General features: G+C 41.5%; 3 protein-coding genes across 5 annotated transcripts; all 3 read right to left on the bottom strand.

The window, feature by feature from the left end:
* Window positions 1-467: 467 nt before the first annotated feature.
* tfg (trafficking from ER to golgi regulator) lies at window positions 468-8,925 on the bottom strand. Of its 2 annotated transcripts, none has more exons than XM_037488656.2 (8): window positions 8,774-8,925; window positions 6,737-6,950; window positions 6,504-6,587; window positions 5,067-5,213; window positions 4,409-4,576; window positions 4,181-4,309; window positions 1,747-1,824; window positions 468-1,624 (listed from the first exon to the last, which is right to left on the bottom strand). In XM_037488656.2, exons 2-8 carry the CDS (start codon window positions 6,918-6,920, stop codon window positions 1,215-1,217), a joined length of 1,200 nt encoding a protein of 399 aa, XP_037344553.2. In that variant the 5' UTR covers window positions 6,921-6,950; window positions 8,774-8,925; the 3' UTR covers window positions 468-1,214. The 2 variants fall into 2 exon arrangements, with proteins under 2 accessions (XP_037344553.2, XP_037344552.2); XM_037488655.2 differs by having other exon boundaries at window positions 1,732-1,824.
* A 439-nt stretch (window positions 8,926-9,364) lies between these two features.
* LOC119228741 (protein jagunal homolog 1-A-like) lies at window positions 9,365-11,011 on the bottom strand. Its single transcript, XM_037488657.2, has 3 exons — window positions 10,888-11,011; window positions 10,086-10,186; window positions 9,365-9,974 (listed from the first exon to the last, which is right to left on the bottom strand). The coding sequence occupies exons 2-3, from the start codon at window positions 10,172-10,174 to the stop codon at window positions 9,512-9,514; spliced, it is 552 nt and encodes a 183-aa protein (XP_037344554.1). The 5' UTR covers window positions 10,175-10,186; window positions 10,888-11,011; the 3' UTR covers window positions 9,365-9,511.
* Window positions 11,012-13,130: 2,119 nt separating this feature from the next.
* On the bottom strand, window positions 13,131-15,778 carry LOC119228838 (collagen alpha-1(VIII) chain-like). Of its 2 annotated transcripts, none has more exons than XM_037488795.2 (2): window positions 15,481-15,778; window positions 13,131-15,240 (listed from the first exon to the last, which is right to left on the bottom strand). In XM_037488795.2, the coding sequence occupies exons 1-2, from the start codon at window positions 15,767-15,769 to the stop codon at window positions 13,304-13,306; spliced, it is 2,226 nt and encodes a 741-aa protein (XP_037344692.1). In that variant the 5' UTR covers window positions 15,770-15,778; the 3' UTR covers window positions 13,131-13,303. The 2 variants fall into 2 exon arrangements, with proteins under 2 accessions (XP_037344692.1, XP_062421091.1); XM_062565107.1 differs by having other exon boundaries at window positions 15,517-15,768.
* Window positions 15,779-24,573: the final 8,795 nt, after the last annotated feature.

A 24,573-nucleotide genomic window follows, 5' to 3' on the forward strand; every position in this document is an offset into this window, starting at 1 on the left:
TTGGATGCAATACTTTTAATAGACTGAGTTGTTTTTATCCTAACCTATCTAAGCATGAAGGCTTAAACACTTTTTTGAAAGAAAAGTGTAAAAAACTCATTATGGAATAAACATATTCGTCACACCTAATTATAAAATATGTGGTACCTACGATGAGGGGGGATGAACCTTCAGGGCCAACGTTAACAGTGTAGCATGTTCAGTCGTGAGTCACTTTAGCTTGCAGCGCTTGGCTGGACCTTCCACTTCAATCTTCCATGGATGAATGAGAATAAAAAATGTAATATGGCATTGAATTCAAGCAGGACATTAGACACACAACCATTGTGCGAACTGTACTAATAACACCTCAGGAATGGGATGGAGAGGAAGCCAAGAATCAGTCAGAAACCAAGCAGTGAGGATGAGTGTCAAAACAAGTGCAGGCCGACAGGCAGTCATAACAAAAAGATGAAAAGGACTCCTAACCGGGTCTCAATCTTTTATTAGGTTCAAGAACAAAATGTTTATACATAAAGTAATCTCACATGAGGGTGGAATATGATTTTTTAGTAAAAACCAGTGATAAGATAAAGAGAGGAGTAGCAAGCTTTAATGGAGATGATATATTTAGCTATACAAAAGAAGCCTTCTTTGTGACACTGGGATCTACATCTCCCATGAGCCATCACTTAACTAGTTTTCCCAACATGGGGCAGTTTCATTCACACATCCTTAATACCGACATGGTTGTGAAATTGATCAAATCAAGATAAAAACAATCAAACAAACAAAAACACACCGAAAGGGTTACTTTTCATTTAGATAGTGTCTTATGAATGCATCTTATCGTGGTCAGCTCAACACAACCGGTGGAGCTGGCTGTGATCTCACTCGCTTGTGGAGGGCGACCATGAAAAGATCAAAGGACTTTTGCAACAGCCTGTTTTGGTCTCCCAAGTGTGTGCATACAGACAGATCACATCATTACCGATACAAGAGGGAAGAGCAGACGGTAGGGGAGGGGGGAGCGTACACCAGGGCCAAAGCGGTATACAAACACTAACCATCAGACTGGGGGGTGGGGGTCCTTGTGTGTGTGTGTGGGCGGGGGGGGGGGGGGGGGGGTACAGAGGCGTATACCGTGTTTCTGGCACCCACTTAAAACTGTTGGAGCCACACTCATGGGAAGGATTAAGGGGTCTGTGTGGATCAGTGGCAGCCGCCATCTTTTTTTACCGGTACCCGGGGCCCGGCTGGGCGTAACCCTGGCCGTACGGGGGGCGGTTGCGGGCGTACGGGTTAGCAGCTCCTGGTGGAGGGGTGACAGTGTTGCCCGGGGGCGGGGTGTACCCTGGGCGGGGCTGGTATCCTGAGCCGGGCTGGGTGCTGGGAGGGAGGGTGTAGTTGGCAGGCTGGGAGGCCTGGGAGGTATAGTTTTGGGGAGGGAAGGCTCCTGGTGGATACTGCTGGGCTGCCTGAGTTGGATGGGGCTGCTGCTGCTGCTGCTGCTGCTGCTGGCCACCCTGGAAGCCCGGAGCTGGAGCTGGAGCGGGGGCAGAAGCTTGGGAGGAGGGAGCAGTGTAGTTCTGAAACTGCTGCTGCTGTGCGCCGGGCTGGGGGGCTCCGGGCTGAGTGCTGTATCCTGCAGAGAGAGAGAGGGAGGGAGGAATGGAGTCTCTTTAATCCATCCTTGAGTGAAAGGAGAGCCCAGACACATCGGCTACTCCTTTTAATAATTTGGAGTCTTACCAGAGTACTGCATACCGTACTGCTGCTGAGGGGGGACACCCGGCTGCTGAGGTGGGTATCCACCTGGAGCCTGGTACTGCTGATACACCTGACCTGAAAATCAGGGATGAGCATCATCAGCACAGACAGAACCAAAATGACACCCAATGCAAAAATGAGCAATTATCCATTACATCTCAGGTATAAAAGTTTCAAGTAAGCAGTTATAAGTCTGTAATACACTTCAATTCAGAGTTCGCTGCATACATGCATTACCTGGCACACAGCTACATTCATAGCTCAGGCAAGGAGTAATGTGTGTTATGTTTGCTGTAGGTGACCTCCTGCTCCACCTTTATTAACAATAACTTGACAAGTGCGCGCTGCATACTTGCTGACGGCCATCATCATCTCCACAGCTACACTCTTACTCTTTAAAAGGCCTGGGGCTTTATGTAACACTTTCACAGCATGATGAGTAATCAGTAACATCTTGCCCGAGAGTGATGTCGTTGCACATTTTCATGTTTCAAAAGATATAAAAACAAATTATCTCATCGATCATGGCAAGACTTTGCTAAGTAGTGCTTTCCTTAATAAGGCCTAAACTTTACTCCCAGATGTCCTGCCTGGCATATACATATCAGGGTAAAGACAAACATGTTGAAGCTCTGCTTGAACTGATGCTGATTTCCATCTCTCTGAGAGGGCAGACACGAATACTTTATAGCCAAGATGAGACTTATGAAGGTACGTACTGTCAATGTACTCAGAAACAACTATTTTTTGCCTAATAATTCAAAATATTGGAACTAAAGCATTTGGCTGTAGTCCTACTGACCTAAAAGCGTGCCTCAACAAAGATTCATGAGAACGAGGTCCTATTCTTAAATAAACATTTCACACCAAAACGCGTGCTGGTCCATCTGATTAAGAGCCTTATGCAAGTCCATAAACTCTTGCCACGTGTACACGTGTTTGCGCTTTCGCGCCGTCTTGCACACACATTGCCATCTGCGTATGGATCTCGTTAGCAGCATTCTTATGGGAACAGATAACGTAAACTTGCATTGAACAACGTGAGCTTATGGCTGGCTTTAAAAAGGCCACATATGGCATCCAAACTGTATTAACTCTGTAAAGTCTTGTGCATCTGTTTTGATTCGCCTTGATGCTGTTGTATAGACAAACAGAGCAGAATAATGTGGGAGATGAGGCTCAGGAGGATCTTTATGGCTTTGCGTGCCATCCAGCCTTGGAAGTAATTCAAGAGATGAAGAAGGACCCTAAACAATAAAGCCTTATCCAACAAAATATGGTTACTAAGCATTAAAGATATATTGTGGGTATTTGACAGACGACAAAAGCCTCCGGAGCTGCCGCAATCACTCGGCATAATCCAATTCTCAATCTTTCTTCCTTGCAGCTGCCAAATAAGCTCATAAAGCCACAAAGTGCTGAAGGGGAAAACCCATTTTCAGAGCAAAGAGTCCCCCCGGCCCACCTGCTCAGAACACCACAGCAAAAGCCAAAAACACGGCACATGGTCTATCGATTTGGATCAAAAACAGGGGAAAGTGTACGTCAGAATGTGGGGAGCATATTTTGATAGTCTATTTCAATATCATCATTTAAGATTTCAGTGGGGGAAAATAAACAAATAAAAAGTTCAAACCAGTTTCATTTAAAGAAAAGGGGATTTAAAATAGTTTACAATAAACGTAAAAGTTTGTTCAACGAGGCTCTTACTGAAGCCAGTCAGGCCGCACCACAAACCACATGCGTACTGAGCCTCAGCAGGTTGGGAATCCACAGTGTTCAGAGAACAAGTTACAGCTCTCAAACATTTCATCAACCCCCCTGCCCCCGCCCTATTTTATTCCTCCAGTGGTCTCCTCATCCAGCCGCGCCAAACCACGAGCTGAAAACAATCCGATCCCTTTACAACAACGTGGTAAACAATGCAATGGTCCTCTGTGGCTGCACCTGCCTGAGCCGTTCTTTACACAAACAGGAGTAAACAAGCTCGATAATTCCTTCTCTGCCACTGGAAGTAATCAATAACATTTATATCTGTCCACTAGTATTTGTCATCTAGATGTGCATGCTTTTATGAGAACTTTCCATAAAAGACCACTTGGCGCCGGGATAACAAAGAAAATAAGTTTGTTTTTCCTTAGTGTCTTATCCTTTATCTTCATCTAGGCCTTGCGGTCGGATCCAGCACGTCTGTGTTAAAGATCTCTCACACACAAGATAAAAAACTAAACCCATGGAGACTGTTGTTTACATAGTGTCGTGTAAGATTACACAGTGCTGAGACTTAAGTTTATTCATCATTCAATGAAACCTCCTGCTACAACAACTTAATTAGTGTTTGCTTTGAGCACACAAACTGCCAACCGGGTGAAAAAGATTTCACTTCGCTGGTGTGTGTGCGTGTGCGTGCGTGCGTGCGTGCGTGTCTTACCATCCATGGCAGCTGGGGCTCCCTGCTGCACTCCGGCATAGGGGGCCTGTGGCTGGGGGGCTGCAGACGACGAGGAGGCGATGCTGTCAGGGGTCCCTGAGCGCTCCTCTGGGGCGAGGGCTTGAGGAGCTGAGGGCGGCATGGGGCAGAAGCAGAAAGTGCTTTATGTGAGAGCTGCACGTCAGAAGCAAACAGTCGGTCGCTCTGCTTCCAAACGAGGTGAAGTACCTGGCGGCTGGTCCTCGCTCAGGCCGAACGCAGAGATGACATTCTTGCTGACCTCGTCCTGGTTTTTTAGCGGGTCGAAAGCCGACATGCTGGCGGCGCTGACTGGGGGGGCGTGCTTCACTGTGGTGTCTGCTGCCATCATTCGGCCTTCACGGCCATCCACCAATTCTAAAGACCACGGCAACAGAAATGTTTCAGTAGCAGCAGAGACAAAGACAAAATACAGAGCAGTAACGCAATGCATGCACGCAGCATTTGCACCAGTTGTTATCACACCAACAGGTACAAGTATGAGGATTAAAGTGCTTTTTTTGTTTATTTAGATCACCCATTCATTTCATTCCTTGATTCAAGCCAAATGACATGAACACGGTATGATGTTTTTTTTATTATACATTTTTTTTAAATAATAATAATAAGACTGAAGCTGAGTATTGTCCACTGTGACCATTTCTCTTTGAACAAGTTTTCCACCTAAACAAGCGTGCGCTCTTTCTATTGGACTGCATTTACAAGTTAATAATAACCTAATTATCAGTTGAAGTGAAGAAATACAATAGCACATTGGCATGTTGGTTTACATTTCTTTTGATTATGAACTACTAACATCCACTGTTGTGCAAAAGCTCAGCCAGATTGCTTGTACGTGTGTGCTTACCACTGTCATGTGCTTTAGCAGCCAGACCAGTGTCTGTGGGGGGCTCCAGGCTATCCAGGAGGTTGTTGACTTTATTCCTGAGTTCAATGAGCTCCCTGCGCAGGTACTTCACCTGGCTAGACTCCAAAGGCCGCGGCTGACCATTCACTGCGGGCAACAGGAGACGAAGAAGGCACAAGTGAGCAAATTATACAAATCCATGGTATTTTTTGGGAGCATGAGACGGACAAAGACAAACATTTCCCTGCTTCTGCACAGCTAACTTCATTTGTGAGGGACAACTCAGAGTAGCAGCAGACAACAGTCACATATTCATACCTTTATTAATGGGGATTTTTTGTAATCAATAAGCACTTGAGGTTGCTTCTGGAACTGCTCATTTACATACATCCTGAGCTAGAGCAAAGTTATAGCCATTAGCTTACAGCGTAATGCAAGTCCAACTGTACACAGATGCGTCAACATCAAGCATGTAAACCAAACAAGAAACTGACAGTGTTTCATCATCACAAGCAGTATTATCTGCTGATGTAAATTAAACCGTGTACACTGATAGCCATGAAGTTCATTGGTCTGGAAAAGCTGTTAAACCAAGTATTGGCACATATGAATGAGGAGCCTTCCTAATGCTGTCAGATTAATGCTCTAAATACCTGGGATAACAGCTCATGCATCTCATGGTTGAAACGACAAAGCAGCTCACAATAGCAGCCCGGGGTCGACAGAGGGACAGAAATCTGCATTATCACCAGCAAAGCCACTTGTGCTTTTGTAGATGAATCAGAAATAAATCAAAAGGTGATCGCCAGAGACTCCTTCCTCACATGGGTTTCCCTGTTTGCTTGGACGATGCAAAACAGAAATGCACACGGTATTTCGGCACTGTGCTGAGACCCAATTCCATTTGACTGGGAGTTGGCCCCTGTGACGGTGAAAAACCGTGTAAAACTAATGGATGGATGGATGGATGAAGGAGAGGGTGGAATTACATACATTACCATAGACTTAGCTTTCAACTTTGCTTTTTTGCCAACAGGTCCTGTGTTTATTTTTTGTTCATGTCTGTAAAAAGGTCCAGTTTCTATCATCCCATAATATTCCAATTCAAGAAATGATGAAAATCATAGTCTTAGTCAAAAGTTACTTGATTAATACTTAATCAAATGGAAATACTTTTTTGTAAAAAGAAAATTAGTCAGAAGGGAATGTAGTCAAATTTCTTTAAGACGGAGGGGAGTGAAGGTTTGTTTTGTGAAACCTAAACTGGACTGCCCTCCAGTGACGGATTGCTGCAACAGCTGATGTGAAACCTCTTGGGTTACAGTTCATCATTATGGAAGACATCCCATAATTTAAGACATTTGCAAAATCCCCACACTGCACAGCAAAGTATGTCTATGAGGGTGGGACAGAAAGCACATGCATTTGATATCTTACCAAACAAAGTCAGTTTGAGTATTCTACTGCACTGGATGGCGAAGGAGAGGTCAGAGCTATCAAAGATGGTAATAAGGTCATCATCTAGGAAAAGGTAAAACAGAGACCAAATGACGTGGTTATATAATCAGTATATTCGTATCATAAACACTTCACTAGTTCATCAGGAACACTCCCCGCAACATTCCCACTTTTACCCTTGAGACCAATTAGGGGAAATGGCTCAATCGCACCTTCATCCTTGTATTTGATGGCAACCTCGTCGTTACTCTGCAGCTTCCCCCTGAAGACACGCTGCATCATCAGTACCAGCTCATCATAAGTAATGTCTTCATTATGGATCGGGATGCGCCGGATGTCATCACCCAACTGGGCTTTGATGATCAGCTTCCCGCTCAGGTCCAGCTGGCCGTTCATGGTGCTGTCCGACCTCTTCTGCTCCCACAACTTCGCAGGGTCAGAGGAAAGCTAGTTTTAAAAATAACCAAATTTGCCACACTACCTTTCATCCTCTTTCTCAATGCTGAGAAAGAAAGCCAAATTATCAACAGCTGAATTGAACTTAATTTGATCGCATATTGATAGTTACCGAAGAAAGCTTACTTTCAAAAAACTTTTAGTATCTCACAAAAAACTGTGGGCATCAACAGTATAAAAACATTTATTTTAGTGAAAATGATTAAAAATACAGTAAACCCCGTTTATTGACAGGTCTCGGTTATTTACTTAATAATGCACATCCGTCTTCGAAAAATATTTTTTAAAAAGTAATGAATAAAATATAATTAAAATATATAGATGTATCAGAAGGATAGACAAAAGGAAACCCTTTGAGAATAAACCATGCCTGTGTAAGTAGGTTAACCGGTTAAGCAAAGTGAGTCATTATATAAATGTTTTTTTTTTTTTTTAAAAGGTCAATGGAATGATGTTCTAATTTGCAGCTCCTCTCTATTTTAACTGTGCTGTTTTGCTAACTTTAAAGACAGTTACATGTTAAGGATAAGTTCTTCTGTTATTGATTAATAGTCTCCCTTACTCTTTAATAATGAGGCTATCCACATGTTGTGTATGTATGCTTCCTAAAGTCTGTTCATACTCGTTATTATCTAATAAAGATTATGCCTAGTAGTCACACTATCACAGTTAGACTGAAATACAAAGTCTAAGGGTCAAACATTAACCTGTGAGGTGGCAAAGGCAACTCCAATAGTACAGACTATTAGATACAATAATCAAATCTTTCAGCTGTGATTAGTAGATAAATTAGGATATAAATATAATTTGATAAAATATAATACAATAACTCATTGTTGATATGTAATCCTGGAACTGTTGCATACATTTAGTTAGTCAAGCCAGCCTTAAAGGTTTGTGATAAAAATCACGTCTCGCATCGATCGTAGGTAGTCAGCAGTTGGATTACGTTAATGTATGATGTTCTAGTTTGAACAATAAACACTTGTGAATTGCATTCCATAAATGTTACGGCTTTGACTGTCCAAGCCAGATGAATAATTGGCTGGATGCTAGGGATTGTGTGGTAGCTAACGTTTAGCAAGCACTACAAAGCTACATTTCTCAGTTAATTAAATGAGGATTACAGCAAACTGATTTCTACACCTTATGAAGAGTTGGTGAATCCTTCGGTACATGGGACGTAAACTTTTAAAATGTCACTGTAGCCAAGTAAACGCTGCTTTAAAAACACGCTCATTCGCATAGTCATCTGTCAGTGTATGGACAGCTAGGGGTTGCTAACGTTAGCTAGGCCGTTTCATTATTCCCTGTCAATGCTGGTCGTTTAATTCATGACACACAAATAAACAGTTAAAACCAATAGAACAGATTGTCCCCAATGTAGTATTTCATGGATTTGAATAAAAGGAGCTGGCTTTAATTTAACTGTAGAGCAAAAAACAGAATCGGTGTTCAGTGTAACGAACAGCTAACGTTAGTTCTAATTGGCATTCAGAGCTAAGGTGATTTACACCAGCCTTCTGAAAACAGTCGTTTAGCAAATTCATCTTCCTCAAGGGAAGAATAGCTTGGCGTCTGACCTATTTTTAACTGTTTGGGATAAGCTAGAGTAGCGTTAGCTCCCTGCGTAGCAAACCTAACATTAGGGTTACTGTTAGCTGCTATATGAGGAGCTAACCACTTAGATTGCTAGCTAACGTAGTTAAACGCCACTCAAACGGAGAGCCACTGCAGTGTAGCTAAAACAAAGTAATTATATGGCTGGACCCGAACAAAATAAAGTATTTGACCTGAATCAGACGACTTGGCCCCGCTTGTGCCTCACAGGTTTACCCAAACCGTGAAATTCAAAAATGTTAGCTGGCTTGGCTAGACCCGGTTCCCAGCATCAGGAAGTGTCCACCAAGACCGTCTACGTCACCCAGTAACGTTACGTGGCATCCATTGTGCGCAGGCGCAGACCATCAGCAACTAACTGCGTTGTAAATGGTTGTGACTGACTGGCATAATTGTCAAGATGATCAACTATCAAATTTAACATATTCAAGGGAAACAATTGTATTTTTTTTGTACACTGCATATTTTTTTTAATAGACATACATATTGAGCTGGCTTTCTGATGCTGAAGGAACACACCTGAAAACAAAACACTACAGACAACATTTTGGATTAACTTTCTTTTTAATTGCTTACATGATGGCTTTCTGAAAAAGTTAATGTGAGAGCTAAATGCCTTATTCCTTTGTTTATATAAAAGATGCAGTCTGCACTCTGTGATGAAGAGGGAACAAGATGATTGCATAACCTGTTTACGCATGGGTGTTGATTTGATGCCACACACACTTAAATAATATTTTAAGGAAATACACATCTGACTTCATTGTACTTGTGTTAGAGAACACTCATGTAGGTGTCATTTTTAACAATAATTAGTTGGTGACTGAATAAATAGACATGAATAAGATGTAGATCAAATGAATAAATTAGGAAATAAACACAGTTTTGACCAGTCACAGCTTTCTGTTCCATTATTTCTTCTTCTTCTCCTGAGTGGTGTCGAACCATGAGTCTAACAGTTTTTTCATGTAATATAACTGCCAGGCATGCACTTGAACAGCAACCACCATAATGAGGTACATAACAGTCACTGCAGAAAAGCCAAAAATAAAGCGGTAGGCCTTTCCATGGCGGTAGAGCTGCTGCGCTACAGGAAACATCTCCATTCCACCATAAATGAGTGGTGCTACAGAGAACAGCCCTGCACTGATCATGGATAAGACCAGGTAACTGATATTGTTCTTTGGCAGTGACAGGCTGCTGCAGAGCAGAGGGAGGAGGCTGAGGAGGTAAGGGTACTCCCACTGGTACGGCATGGACACTGTATCGTGTGACACCAGGTTGAAGTGGCTGACAGTCACCTGTGCTGCCACCAGCAGCCAGAGGAGAAGGTGGACAAGGTTTAACTTACGCACCTCTGACTTCAAGGCAGCACTATGAAAAAGATAAGGACAAACAAGGTTTGTTAACCATCATTGTCGTTGCTATTTACAGGTAATACTCATGTGTATTAACCAATTTCATGAATAAATAAAAGCTACTTACCACATTTGGTATTTTGGGGCCACCCTCTCTCTTTGTCTGAAATCACTTCCATCGGTACCAGCAGCTCTGAGACCAACGCGTGATGTCATGGTGTGGGGGACCTACTCGCAGAGAAACAAAGACCAAAAGTGACATAACACGGGCTAAAATTACTTATTTTTGTCATTATTTGGTTAATACGTTTGGAAGTAGTGAAAATGGCCCTCACAATTTCATAAACCTTGAGGTGATGTTTTCCAATGTCTTGTTTGTCAAGAGTCCAAAGCCCACATATATTCAGAGATTTGTTATTATCTATCACACGAGAGGACAAAGCAGCATGCTCACAACTGGAGGAGGATATATGTAATGTTTGGAATTCCTCTTTTTGGATTAATCAAAAGATTACTAGCCTATTCATTTCAGCTCTGGACAAAACATTCTACTCTTTTCATAATACAGAATGATAGGGGATGGTCCCATGGGGGCAGGAGTAAGAACCGAGGAGAAATATGACATCGGAAGGGACACAAATAAAGTAAATATAGACCTAAAATCAAACAAAAATAAGTCTGGCCGTTGTCTAACCCCGTTACCAAGGACTGCTACAGACTATTTAAGACAAAAGTTATTTCCGACAGATTAGATGAACGGATTAGCCTCAGGCTAGCGTGTTAGCTGCCGTTGCTAGCTAATCTCATCGAGCATTAACGTTACATTTAAACAGATACGGTACGCACTGTATATTGGAGCTGGCATCGTTTAGTTACTAGCAAGTGCGAGTACGACAACGTGTATTATTTCAATTAGTAACCATACTTACCGCTGCGTATTTCTCTGGCTGAGCTCGTTGTTTGAATATCTACCAACAAAAGATGTGACCGATGTTTTATGCCCGTGTGCGCATGCGCATAACCCACTGTAATGACCTCCCACCCCAGCATCAGCATCTTTGCACACAGGCAGCTGGGACGCCCATCCACAACCTATCCGGCTTTGCTAGTGAGAGACAGAAAATACAGCTGGAAAATGCACCATTTAGTGTGTACCGAGATAACTTGATCTCCTACAGTGCCTGTCATGGAACGATGTCTTTTAAACTGACCTTGTGAATTATGACATAGTTATAAGATAACATTAAATTACAGAACTGTTGTTTAAAAGCATATCCTTAATATGGTCAAACTAATCAACCTAGTTTTAAAGCTGGTATCATCTAATGTCTCCATGTTACATTGTTGTGTACCTATATGTACCTAATGGCCCAATATTGCTGCTTTCAAGCACTCTGCAGAATAATATTCTATCAACCCACCAACTTTAGTAGGAGAAAACCCGCCCCGAAGTGTCAATGAGGACAGGCATGCGCTCTTAAAATTTCTCATGAATGATGTCAGAAATGTAATGGTTGTGTCAAATAGTTCATTTTACCTTCTATGCTCTTAGAAAAAAAATTATCAGCAATAAATGTATTTGTTTTGTAATTAAACAATTTTTATTTAGAAAAAATAACATGGACAATAATAACAAACCTGGAACATCAGGACATAAACCATTTGCTTAAAATGACAGTATTAGCACAATAGTTGGAAGGTGAAATTAACATTTATTTCCCATGAAATTATATCATGCTTTGTGCCCTTGTCATTGAGGGTGATCAGTCCGGCATCACATAAAATAATAAATTATTGACATTATCGTGTTTATGAATTGCAGTAACATTAAATACTTGCAAAATGTACTACATGTAACTCACTGAGGATGTGGAACTAAATTTGGTTTTCTTGCTTCAAAACAAATCACACCAGGGGAAATGAAAGACAATTTCCTACTGTTTCATACATTTCATTTCCAAAGATCAATGCACAATTTGTTTCCCAAATCAGACATTATTTAATGAATAATTATGCCACCATTACAACTACAAGCGTATTAAGCCTACAAAACAGAATATTACAGAATATAATCGGTCAAATTTTAGATTAAAAAGAGTAGGTAAGAATACATTTTAATTTGTTTCTTAATATTTTTTTACCTTGAAATCAAGCTAGATGGAGATTCATTAGATGTATATAGTCAGATTGTTTGACTGAAACAATGCTTAGTCCTTGTATCATGTTGTAAATACAACTGTATATGTTCACAGGCGGGGGCGGCGCCATATGACATTTACTGCACCTCACTCATGCCAATGATCCGGGTTCAGTGATGCTGTTGTTGTGGAGTTTTCTGTTTAGTGTATAGAGTTATTTTCTTAGTTCAAGGCAATACGGTGTATTTGTTTGACTTCTAAACATACTCTGCACTCTGATTAAGCTATAGGCAAACATTAAAACAATTAATATTACATTCTTACTCTTTGAATCTCACTCATTAAAGGAATTGTCAGTGAGCAACAAATATAATGCATGTTATTATTAAATTCTTACCCTATATTTTTTGTGCTCATTAATTGCCCTCCAATATATCTTCATCAATATTTGCATACATAAGGCATTGTAAGGTTACTGAGATGCTCCCAAACTATATTCTGCAAATGTTGTAATTTTTCAGTAATCAACGCGTCAACTTGGGAGATTTCCTCATTGCAGGTTACACGGTGGGGAATGTGTTTTAAGCACGTACAAACTGTTGTAATGCGTTACTTCCAATGCATTGCCAATGTTAAGAGGTCATTTTACATGTTTGCCAGTATTAATCAAGGGACTGTATTTATACTGAAGCATGTATGCAATGTAATGTATCCTTCTAAATGAATATGCCTTTTTCATAATCTACTGTATTTCACATTCATTGCTGCAAGGGGTAGCTGCCAGGTATGAGGAGGTGCAGGAATAAAATGTGCCTTTGTGCAACCAGAATTGTTTTTGTCTCCTTTGGTATACTCTTCACATGCTCCCTTTATATTTTTGTATAAATTGCTCTCTAATGGGTTTTTAGCATGAAAAAACATTTACCTTTGAGGTGTTCTTTCAATACATTTTTAAACATTCTTTTATATTGCCAAAACTATGAGGCTATAAAGTATAAAGGCTGCTGTACATGCAAAACGGCATACTTAATACCAATTTTCCCTCACCTCTCATCACAGCTGACAATCATCAATATTTTGTCGACGTTACATTACAAAGACGGCTGAGTCTTAAAAAGTGGATTTCTGATCATGTTTTGTATTATACAAAAATATGCTCCCACTTTGTTCTCAGTGAAGCTTCCCTCTCCCCCTGTGGTTTATGGCTTTACATTGGATATAACAAATACCCTGAAAAGGAGGAGTGCACATACTGCCCAGCATAAAGTCCTGAAGCCTGACCCGAGGGCAGTTGAACATGCACAGTGTCTCCAGGTTTAAGTGGTAGTACCGCACTCCCTGATGCTTGATCGAGGAATCCCTTTTTGTGCTCATCATACGTATACATCACTGGCTCATTGTTCCTCATCAAAGCCACCCACACATTACCTCCTTTGCAATGGATGTGGTAGGCAAAGTAATAAATCCCAGGCATCTCGCAGGTGAAGATTCCTGTCTCTTGGTTGTAGTTTTGGCGACCATTGTACAAGAGCTTATCGAAGATTACAGGGGTGTCCACAGGTGGAAAGGGAGTTGTTATTATTGCTGTGAATGCTGGCATTTCCAAACCAGTGGCACCCATTACTTCGGCCCCATCGCCTCCATACCTGCCCTTCTTACTATAGCCACCGGCCTTAACACCATCTATCCCAGGGCCCATCTCAGAAAGCACTCCTACCAGGTCTGGAGAGAGACCAGACACTCCAGGTGGGCCTGGTGGTCCAGGAAGGCCACGCTGACCTGGTTCTCCAGGGGTCCCTGGTGAGCCCTCTTTTCCTGGAGGTCCTATGGGTCCAGGAATCCCTGGATTTCCCACACCTGCAATGCCTGGTTGACCTGGTACACCGTTATCTCCTTTTGGCCCAGGAACCCCAGGCAACCCAATTGATCCAGCTGTTCCATCCATTCCTGGGATTCCTTTAGGACCTTGAGGACCAACACTTCCAGGTAATCCAACTTCTCCTTTTGGCCCAGGCAGTCCTTGGGAACCAGGGGTACCAGGGAGACCCTTGTGTCCACCGTCTCCTTTTGCACCACTTGGTCCTGGTGGGCCTCTTGGTCCTGGCTCTCCCTGCTCTCCAGGCAGACCATCTTTACCAGATATCCCAGAGGCACCAGGGTCACCCTGGGCTCCATCTAACCCGTTTTGCCCTCTTTCTCCACAGTCTCCCTTTGGACCAGTTGCACCTAAACCTCCTGGAATTCCCATCGGGCCTGGAGGACCTTGTGGACCATTTGCTCCAGGGGGTCCAAGCATACCGGGTAGTCCTTCGTGGCCCTTATCTCCTTTTGGTCCAGGAAGTCCAGGTGACCCACCCATGCCTTTATCCCCCTTTGCTCCAGGGAGTCCTGGTTTACCAAATCCAGGAGGTCCCGGCTTTCCCGGCAAACCTGGTGATCCTGGATGACCTTTCCCTCCTGGCATGCCCGGTTGTCCCAGCAGGCCATTTTGACCTGGCTTTCCTTGACCAGGAAGACCTGGTGGGCCAGGCTGTCCTCTTTCACCAGATGGCCCAGCTGGTCCTAGCTCTCCAGGATGTCCTTTCTCTCCTGGATGTCCCTGTGGTCCTGGTGCCCCATTCAAGCCAGGCTTTCCAAAACCAGTTAGCCCGCGAGGGCCAGGCTGTCCTGGAGACCCTGGGAGCCCTTTGTGACCAGGTTGTCCAGGTAGTCCCATTCCTTTATTGCCTTTGGGTCCAAGTAGTCCCGGTAGTCCTGGCAGACCTTTGTGACCAGGATCTCCTTTAGGTCCTGGTTGGCCTGGTAATCCCTGTCCTCCTGGTTTACCTATTCCTGGCAGCCCAGGTGGTCCTGGGGGACCCTGAGGCCCTGTCTGGCCGACTGGCCCTTCTTCCCCCACAGGGCCCATTGCTCCTTGAGGCCCAGCATCCCCTTTTTCTGCTGGCTTTCCTGGCAGTCCTGGCAAACCTGGTTTTCCAAATCCAGGCCCTCCGGGTGGGCCAGGAGATCCAGGTTGGCCTGCAGGTCCAGGCTGTCCAATCCCTGGAGGTCCAGGAGGTCCCGTGGGTCCCTCTGGTCCTGGTGGCCCAGCAGGGCCTTGCTCTCCTTGGGGAATTCCCTCAGGCCCACTTAGGATTGTCTGACCTGAGGAATGGTCAGATAAGGAATGAGGAATGACAGATATCCAGCCAGAGATTATTATTTTAAAAATATATAGAGTTTGGTTATCATCCGCGCAAACACACACACACATAATATACACTCAGTTGGTAAATTTATGATACTATACATGTATTTAAAAAATATTCATGTTGGGTCTTGTTGGGTCTGAGCACATGTGTTTAAAATATGCATATGTGTTTATGAAAATTGTAACTTTCTTACCTTTGTCTTGGCCACCAATATAGCCGCCCCCTTTACGCGGGTTTTCTTTGCCCTTGTGTATAGGCATTGGGGGTAGCTCCTTCCTGTAGTGGGGATACTGCATATAGGGTACTTCTTTGCCATGGTACTGTTGTTGGGGAAAGCCTTCTTTGCCCATGTGTTGGAGGTGCTGCATTGCTTGGTATTGCTGAGGGTGTTGCTTGTGTCCATAGTACGCCCCAGCACTCATATAAGTAAGTACTGTAAGCTGTAACAGTGTCAGCAACAGGGGGACCGAACGAGGAAGCATTGTCAAGGCCTGTATGGAAGGTAGAGAAGGACAGATGTGAGGCATGGTTATGTGCTTAAATCCCATACATTAAAAGGGAAAGTAGATCAAACATTGATTTCATGAAACACAAACAATTATTTCATGAAAAATCATGAATCTTCAAGTTTATGAGATAAGTACACAGCCTCATTTTCAACATGCAGCTTGGTGAGGTGACTCTGCTGGATATACAGTACATTTGAGCTACACAACAATGTCATTAACTGGGTTAGTTGCACTTGCGAAAAAGTGTATAAGTCTATCACCTATGTAATATTATCATAGGAAGACAAGAAAGAGAAGGTTTTCGTCTAACTGACTTTGCAATACACGGGCTGGTTAAGCGTGGGCTATTTCCAATGGTTAAAAAGCTGCCATTCCCACCTTTTGAATTTGTATGCATTTTTTCTATATAACCACCTTAAATAGTATCACTGGCAACTGTTTGCAGTAAAAAATGCTTTAAAGCCTAAATAACAAACATTTGATCTATAACTTTTCTAAAGATATAGAAAGAGAGGTATCAACTAAGTGCAAGTAAGTAACAGCTAAAAAAGCAAATCACAACTGTCAGGCCTGTCTCTAATCAGAAAAAGCACATGGACCTAAATAAAAATGACCCATCTTGAGTCCTCCAAAATCTCACTTTCAGACTTTGAGCTGTGATTTTGTAACATTTGGATCTCAGGAAGACAACGATGTCTTGAATTTTGATTAATCTTGAAATAGCAGCATTTATACTGCAATGAATATATTCATACACTCTGCACAGACACGTGCAACCTTTATACAGAAATTGAAAATGCAATGAACAGTGGCAAGCCAAAAAAGATATCAATGGGTAACTGAGTCCATTTATTGCCGGTGTATGTGCCAACTATCCTCTGAGGGTCTGTGTGGTATCTAATTCCCTCTTTATTGTCCTATGCTAGTAATCTCATTGTAGCTGCAAGAGCCTGTTAAGAAAGTGCACTGTGTGAGTGGCCTGTGGGGCCTCCAGAGAGTAATTAGTCTTACTGTCTGACATGTGTGTTGACATTATAAGGAGAGCTCTTCATCATTCATTGCCTGTCACGTGGAGCACATTTCTCTTCATACTACGCCAGATGCTCGGACAGCCCAATGATGTTTCGGGGCCTTGAAATAGAGTTAGCTGTAGTTGTTGTTACTCATTGGGGCACTGAGCAACCATCGGTATTTGATGAGTTGGAAGTGAAATTGTGTTGTTTCAGTGGAATTCCATTGCAAAGCAACACCTTGTGTCCAAGCTCACTTCCTGTCAGCTGATGTAATTTGCATAAACTGCAAATTAGGCTGGAACACCTTAGGAATGTCTACTTTTACCACGGTGTAATGGCCGTTCAATAAGAGTATTGTTGATGCATTGCTCATAAAACATTTAGCTGGATATTTTACTCAAAATTGTCTGGAGAAACTCCAGTGAGTAGATGTGACACAAAGACAAATGAATGATTTGATGAGAAATATTTAAAGCCATCTGCAGGTGCTTGTCAGATGTCTGGTCCAACAAGGGCAATCAAACAGAGTTGCGCCTCAGCTGTGCTGTTCAAACTGTATATTTATGTCTTTAACCCTAAAGCTGCTTGAAATGGTCAGTAACTGAGCAAGAAGAAGTAGGTTCAAAAGCATGTGAATAACTAACCACAAACTGCTCCTCTCAGTGTCAACTTTTTGTATTCTGCCATTCTTTGCAAAGGCCTTTTCCATCCCAGTTTTATTTCACTCATGTCTTGCCACACTTTTTTATATTTGTAATATACATCCTAAGCCCCAAACTTAGTGTCTACTCCATCATAGGCTCTTTGCATCTTTTCTGCCCTCTGACCTTTTCTCAGTCGAATGATGATTTTGACGTAGCCATGCCACTCTTTCCCCCTTTGAGAGCTGTCCTTTGAAAGAAGCCCACTTAGTTTCCACGGCGACATAAGCCAAACATACCATAGATTTCGGAGGAATGCTGCAGAATTTTTCCCAATGAGTACACAGGCCTTTTTTTGAATGCATGATGGAAGCTGTGAGTAGTTCCCCAAATCCTAATGTCAGGTCTAAAGACAATACACAGAAGTAAAGGAAAAGGACGATTAAAGGTTCCCAAGAATCTACTAATAATCAAAGTAAAGACAAAATGATACAGAAAGAGAGAGAAAGAGAAAATATTAAGAATGTCAATTGAATTCGTAAGAGGGACACAAAATATTTCAGCGCATTTCAAATATTTGTAATTCACGATGTTTGTGGCTTTAAAACGCAAATTAAATAGGCAAATTGATGGAGCATAAATATCTGACCATTAAAGCATGTGTTCTCAATATTTGGTAACGTGGAAGATTCCACTGATTCTTTGCAAAGGGTGACTGTATTTGATAATGTATTATGTAGGTTACCCGTTAAGAGGTTAGGGCTGGCCGTGGGGGTCAGAAAAACAATTTTGCTTACAAATACCCCTTTTCCATGTATTGATTGGTTATCCACACAGTCTATATATTACACTTTCAAATCATAATTTTATTTGCAAGTCTAAATGCAGAGAAAAATCAATACAAAAAATCAATAAAATATGAATGACAATGTGCACAGGCTCTTTAAAAGAATTTTAAAAAATCATAGTCATTGCTGTTCTGGACAGGCATTTATAAAATTCAAGAAAGTTTCAAACAATATAAAAAATAGTCCATACATAGGCTATCAATTAAAATAGCCATTACGTGTTTCGTAATGGCGTGTTTCATAAAAGATCACATTCGAAAAAATATTCATCACTGGAATTTCTGTTTGGAGGAATTAGATGACAAAAGGAGTTTTGATCAACTGTGGGTGTGTGTGTTTCTGTTTGTTTGTGTGTGTGTGGGGGGGGGGGTGTGGAGGGTAGGTGCATGGGTGTTTTTAAAGAGTTGGAAATATTCTGGCAAAACGTGCACTGACAACGAGGGTCTGTTCAGTGTCATTAGCAACACCATGTTGTCATGGCAACTGCAGAGTGATGGAAACACCCTCTGTCTTTACTGGTGTGCTTTTCTCCAACATACTAATCGACATACGTGTTGCCTGCCGAGATACTTGTTTATACAGCCTGGCCACTTTCAGACATTTACCAGCCAATGTGTATGTTTTAACTTCACAGTTCAGTTATAATAAAAGCGACTACAGAGAACTCTAGTTTACTTAGTGTCTTTGTACAGATGACAGGCATGAAGACAATTATAAATGTGTGCAAAGTGATGATAGTGTCAGCAACGTGTCGAAGGTGGTTTCTCTCATATGTGAGATTTACAGTTGAATCTTATTCATCCAGGTGTAAAACAATCTGCTTCCCTTAACAAATAACTCACAAGCAGTCATTTGTAACAGTGACTATGTGACTGGAATTTTCAGTAAATTTTATATTTTATAGTAATACATTCAAACATTTTTGAGGTATTTCAAGCTTGACAAAAGTGGTGAAAAGTTGGGAACTGAGAGCCATGCTACCAAAAATCCACATCAAATATTGAAATTTGCTCAGGCTATATTGAATATCCATTTATTAGTATATTCAGTATGTGACCTTTCAACAGTGAAATAGTAAAACAAATCTGCCTAATTACTCATTTACTTTTTCCACTTTTTTACATTTTACATAATTAAAACAACAAATTCAGGTGTGCAACGTGCAAGGACTCAGACAGCATGTGTCTGTGAGATGTTGTTTTTGTTGAGTCAACCCACACCCAGCAGAGGCTGAGGTGTTGGTTCAATGGTTTAAACAAGCTGCGAAAATCTGCAGCAGCTGTACGACTCTGAAATAAATGTGTACCAAAGAAAAAGATTATCATAACTACAATGTGTGGACATTAACTATTAATATTAAAGCAAGTTGAAATGCTTCGGAGTGACTTGTTTATTGCTATATTAATAGCGTTGGTTGTGTTTTTTGGGTGTCAGCAGCATTAAACATTAACAACAAATAATATAATGATAATAATAAAAATGCTCGTATTTTGCACAAGCATACACACATGTCCACAGCTGTTGGAGAGTGCTGTAAGACAAGATGTAATGAGACAGATATGACAAGCCGTAATTAACAGGAAGAAAAAAACACATTTCCGTTGCGTGGAGCACACATATTGGATTTTGGAAAAGGGGGGTTAGTGGAGCTCCTTTCAGAGTCAGAAATCTGACTTTCAGTCCGGACTGAAAATTCCAAAATTCCAACTTCTCATTTCAACTATAGAGCAGTATAACCAAGTGCTGAAGTGTAGCTTTTTCATGCTAATGGGCTGGAAGGTTGACAACGTCGGAAATTTCAAATGTAATGCCACCTGTATTCAAGAACCCTAAAGTTGGATGAATCTCACACAAAAACGGCTTAAGAATCCAATGCAGCTACACAAAAATAAAAAATTGTGGGTAATATTGCATTTATTAGCACTTTAGCACCGATATTGCTCACAATAGCTATCCTGGTGGAGCAACCCCAGTAGGTTTTGAGACTTGATTGTACTCAGGTGTGACGCCATTCCTGGACTTCTGAGTTATATAAGATTTAGTTATTTTCCAAGTTATTTTAGGGGAAATTAACATATTGTTGTTTTGTGGAAAAGGGAAAATGTGTATTCACACTGTGTTGAAGCCAAAAATAGCAACATGACAGCATAGTGTAATAAATGAAAAAGTAATGGAGATATTTTAAAGTTTGCATCATACATACCTGTCAATGTTAGACAAGACCATAGATACTATTAATGATTTAGAACGGCTGCCAGCTGATCCCTCACGTGTCGAATTAACGTGTTTCTGGTGGGCTTGATTCATATTGCTCACGCGACACACATTCAGTGAGAGTTCATCAGACACATCTGGAAACATCCAGGTTCAGTGACCTGAAGCCACTCTGTGACCTTGCTGACTTAGTGTCTCTTTAAACCACATTGCTAACAGAACCAAGACTGGCAACACAGAAAAGGTGGAAGAGGTGAAACAGTAATGAACACATTATGTGCTAAGATTTAGCAATCCATCTTGTGTTTAAATGTCAACCCAGGCACACATGTATTTTCTTTGCATGTATTTTATGTTTATATTTTTTATAATGAAAGACAGGAGTATTCAGCACCTAAATGTAGGTTTTCCACTTTCGCCTTCCGCAGCCAGACCAAAGGCTAGTGTTTAAATCACAGAGCAAACCACATTGCCTTCCTCCCTGTGACGCAAACCATCTACACATTTACACATAAACAAACACATTGACAACGCGGTTTCGCATTGAAAGGGAAAAAGCATTTTGAGATCCTCGGCAGCTTTTTTTACGGAGCACCCCTCATAAAATGAACACCTCTTCAAGTCACGTTGCAAACGTCCTCGTTCAAACAGACACAAACTAAAGGAATAGAGGTACTACACACACAGGGCCACAGCTGTGCAGCTAAACGACCAGTGTTTACTTCTGTCCCTCTCCTTCACCATATACCATTATTCTTGCTTTTCTTCCTTTTGTCCAGTGCATTCCTGGAATAGTGTGTACAGGAGGGTACAGTGTGCACACACACACACAAGTGCAAGCACGTACTCCAATCGAAAGGGTGCTTCATGTGCACAGGAACAGCTTCTGTAGCATTTTCTCACACTATGATCACTGCAGGAGCCATACACAAATTTAATACTGTGAGTAGGTAAAGGAGGGAGAAAATAGGAGACATTTCACATTAGAGAATAACAGATGAAGGATCCCTTAGGAGGTGAGGAACAGTGAAAACCCACTAGTTTTCTTTGAACGCAATATAATGTGCATTTCATTTTATGTGAATTCAAAAATACTTAGGGATAATTAAACAAGTGAAATAACCTTCATGCTATCGAAGAACAGAAGAAGAAACAATTGAAGGACGTTTTTTTAGGGCAAATCTATGTGGATTCTACAAGTGCATCCCAAATGGATCCAAAATGTCATATTTGATTCAATGTCATGCAACTAAAAAACTGTCCTGAAAAGGTGTGCCAAAAGATGTGTTTTTACATCAGTAAACACAGTTCAGCTGTAGCATCACACTAATAGGCCTTCATGAGGTGAAAACCTAAACTCTAAACATATAGATTTAAATTAACAGATTTTGTCCTTAATTAGGTGTGTCCTTTATTGTCGCTGTGACTGACAAGGCAGAGAACTAAGGCAAAGCAAATCAGGCCAGAGAGACAGAGCTGCTCACAGCCTAACCTGGTGTTTGCTCTGCAGTCTCTTCTCACTAAACTGCTGCCTATAGCTCTGTCACACACATCTGACAGTTTGGCTTCAAGAAAAAAGCAGACAAAGTAAGGATGCAGCAGCCGTGGAAACTCCACTGCAGCTTAGCAGATGTTTTGCCTGCTTCTCTGCAAGATGATGATGTGCCGGATTGATGCTAATTGACATTTTTCACTCACAATCTAAAACTTGCACATGATTCTGAAAAAAATATATAATGATAAACTATTGTACATATAAACAAATGTATCATGTTATAATTAAATTAGAGCTATGAATTGCATTAAACTGGATACGTTGTGTAAAAAGTAATCATCCCATTTTAAAAGAGTGAAATAAGGAAACACAATGCATTCCTGCCAAATTATCATTTCTAGGAAAACAAAATTTGACTGAATCCAACTAATTAGAAGATATATTGAATGCATATTATTTAGTTGAACAACACTAGAACAGAAAGGGAATGAAATCAAACAACTATCAAACTGCTGCACCAGAAAAAAGTTGCACCAATCGTACAAATAAAATAAAAGCGCTTTAAACTCATAAAACACACAATATAACAATAATAAGGCAGTGCTTACCTTTGTGAGCGGCCGTTTATGGGAAAATAATCAATGCAGTCAGATGGAAAAGCAGGCGCACAGACAATCACACAGAGAGAACCCTGGGATATGTGCTCATAACAGACGCACACCCTGAGGACCCAACTTATATCTACTGGAGGGTGGAGCCCCTTGGGTGGGTGTGAGAGAGAGGGAGGAAGAGAGGGCAAGGGAGGGATGGAGACTGCACTGAAAGTAAAATTCAAACCTCCCAAATTCATTAATTAATATTGCGATCTATGAGCCTGTGCATGCTCCAACAAGTATTTAATTATTTAGAGATCACCTGCCCTGGGACGCACCTGGGGGGGCGACTGTAAAACAACCCATATTGCACACACACATACACACAGACATTACCAGGCATAAAAGTAACTTGACAATTAGAAATGGGTATATATAGTATATATTCAGAGTTGTGACCATATATATTTATCTTCCAGGTAATGACAGAATGATATATCTAATATAACTATTATAAATATGAGCGATACAAATGAAAATGTATTGTTGTAATTAAACAATTAAACTAATTCTGTGGAATAACTGAGGTCAAATTTGAACGAAATGTATTACATTTTCTACTGCAACAATTCAACCTTTTTGTTAAAGTCCTACAAGGGTCATCATCTAAGAGTGAAAGCTTGTTCTCTAGAAGCAGAAAGTAGTATCTTCTGACCCTGACACATACACCGGTCATAGCAACAGTGTGGCAGATTTGGTCAGCATGAAACCTAGTAAAAAGTTTCCTGATGAGGACTTGGCGTGAGAGCACGCCCGGCTACAAACTAAAAATACTTTTTCTCAGAGGGTGTTTGTTGGTCGGGAACGAAAGAGACTTTCCAAGGAAGGTTTGACACCTGTCTACAACAGCTTAGAAACTCTGACGTGTCCAGCCACTAGCTCTTATTAAACGGTGCATACAGCACAACCCTGTCTGCTGCACCTCGGCCATGACTGTGTGTTTTCTCTTTTATTTCCTCTAAGTCAATCGCTGTTTTTCTCGGTCACATCATTTTAGATACAGAACAGAGGCCAGCAGTGTGTACTCGCTAAGGGTGGCTTTGTGTGTGTGTGTGTGTGAATAGTGGATGCGTGCGGTTCCAATGTGACACAGTGGTGTAAAATAGTGGATGTCCTGTTGCACCTCCGGCAGCCATGTGTCAGCTCAGACTGTAGCTCAGGACTTTCAGTCTTTTGTGATGATGCAATGTTGTTCTTAGTGGTCTTATAACGTGTTTCCATGTTAAAACATTATTCCTTTTTTATTGCCACTATTGGAAAACTTAATAAGCCATCAATATTTCTGTTCTCTTCATTGTGATAATGTTTGTATATCTAATGTAACCATAGGATCAACTTCTTGATAGCTTTTAATGGTTCCCAAGCCGCTCACTCAAACACAGAACTCGTATAAATGCAATTAATACACCACACAAACACACACACACACACCCACACGGGCGCAAGAACACACTTAGAGTTTCGGTGTGAAAGGTACACGATAACCAGGGGGTAATGAGTTGTGTGTGTTTGCCCTCGTGCTTCAATTCTCTTTCCTGTTCCATTAATGAAGCCTGAATGGGCCTCAAACTGCCCCTCACCATCCAGCCTGCGCCTGTTGTCTACACGCTACTGCGCGTGAAAGTAGATATATTTATATATATCTACTTTCAAAACCTGGTACTTTGACTCGTCTCAGCTTGTTTTTGTTCCCTTAGGGATCATTCACAGCTCACAAAGTGGTGGGCAACAAACTGGTGAACAAAGTTGGAGCATTTAGTCAGCAATTGGTAGAAACCAAAAAACAAACTGAATACTGCACCACCCTGTGTTTGCCTTAACGTCTTTATATCAATGCCGTCAAATGTGTTGATCCAGGTTTAAAGGTACAGTGCGTAGCATTAAGGGAAATGTATTGCCTGAAATATAAAATG

This window comes from Pungitius pungitius, chromosome 10 (assembly GCF_949316345.1).
Source record: "Pungitius pungitius chromosome 10, fPunPun2.1, whole genome shotgun sequence".
Taxonomy (NCBI): Eukaryota; Metazoa; Chordata; class Actinopteri; order Perciformes; family Gasterosteidae; genus Pungitius; species Pungitius pungitius.

What these genes read in the sequence shown, in the direction of transcription:
- tfg (XM_037488655.2), bottom strand. Translation starts at nt 6,920, where the DNA reads ATGAACGGCCAGCTGGACCTGAGCGGGAAGCTGATCATCAAAGCCCAG. An exon ending in TGCTAAAGCACATGACAGTG is followed by an intron (nt 4,577 to 5,066) that starts GTAAGCACACAC and finishes CGTGGTCTTTAG; the next exon opens with AATTGGTGGATGGCCGTGAA. An exon ending in GTACGGTATGCAGTACTCTG is followed by an intron (nt 1,625 to 1,731) that starts GTAAGACTCCAA and finishes CTCTCTCTGCAG; the next exon opens with GATACAGCACTCAGCCCGGA.
- LOC119228741 (XM_037488657.2), bottom strand. Translation starts at nt 10,174, where the DNA reads ATGACATCACGCGTTGGTCTCAGAGCTGCTGGTACCGATGGAAGTGAT. An exon ending in GCCCCAAAATACCAAATGTG is followed by an intron (nt 9,975 to 10,085) that starts GTAAGTAGCTTT and finishes TCTTTTTCATAG; the next exon opens with TGCTGCCTTGAAGTCAGAGG.
- LOC119228838 (XM_037488795.2), bottom strand. Translation starts at nt 15,769, where the DNA reads ATGCTTCCTCGTTCGGTCCCCCTGTTGCTGACACTGTTACAGCTTACA. An exon ending in TATTGGTGGCCAAGACAAAG is followed by an intron (nt 15,241 to 15,480) that starts GTAAGAAAGTTA and finishes ACCATTCCTCAG; the next exon opens with GTCAGACAATCCTAAGTGGG.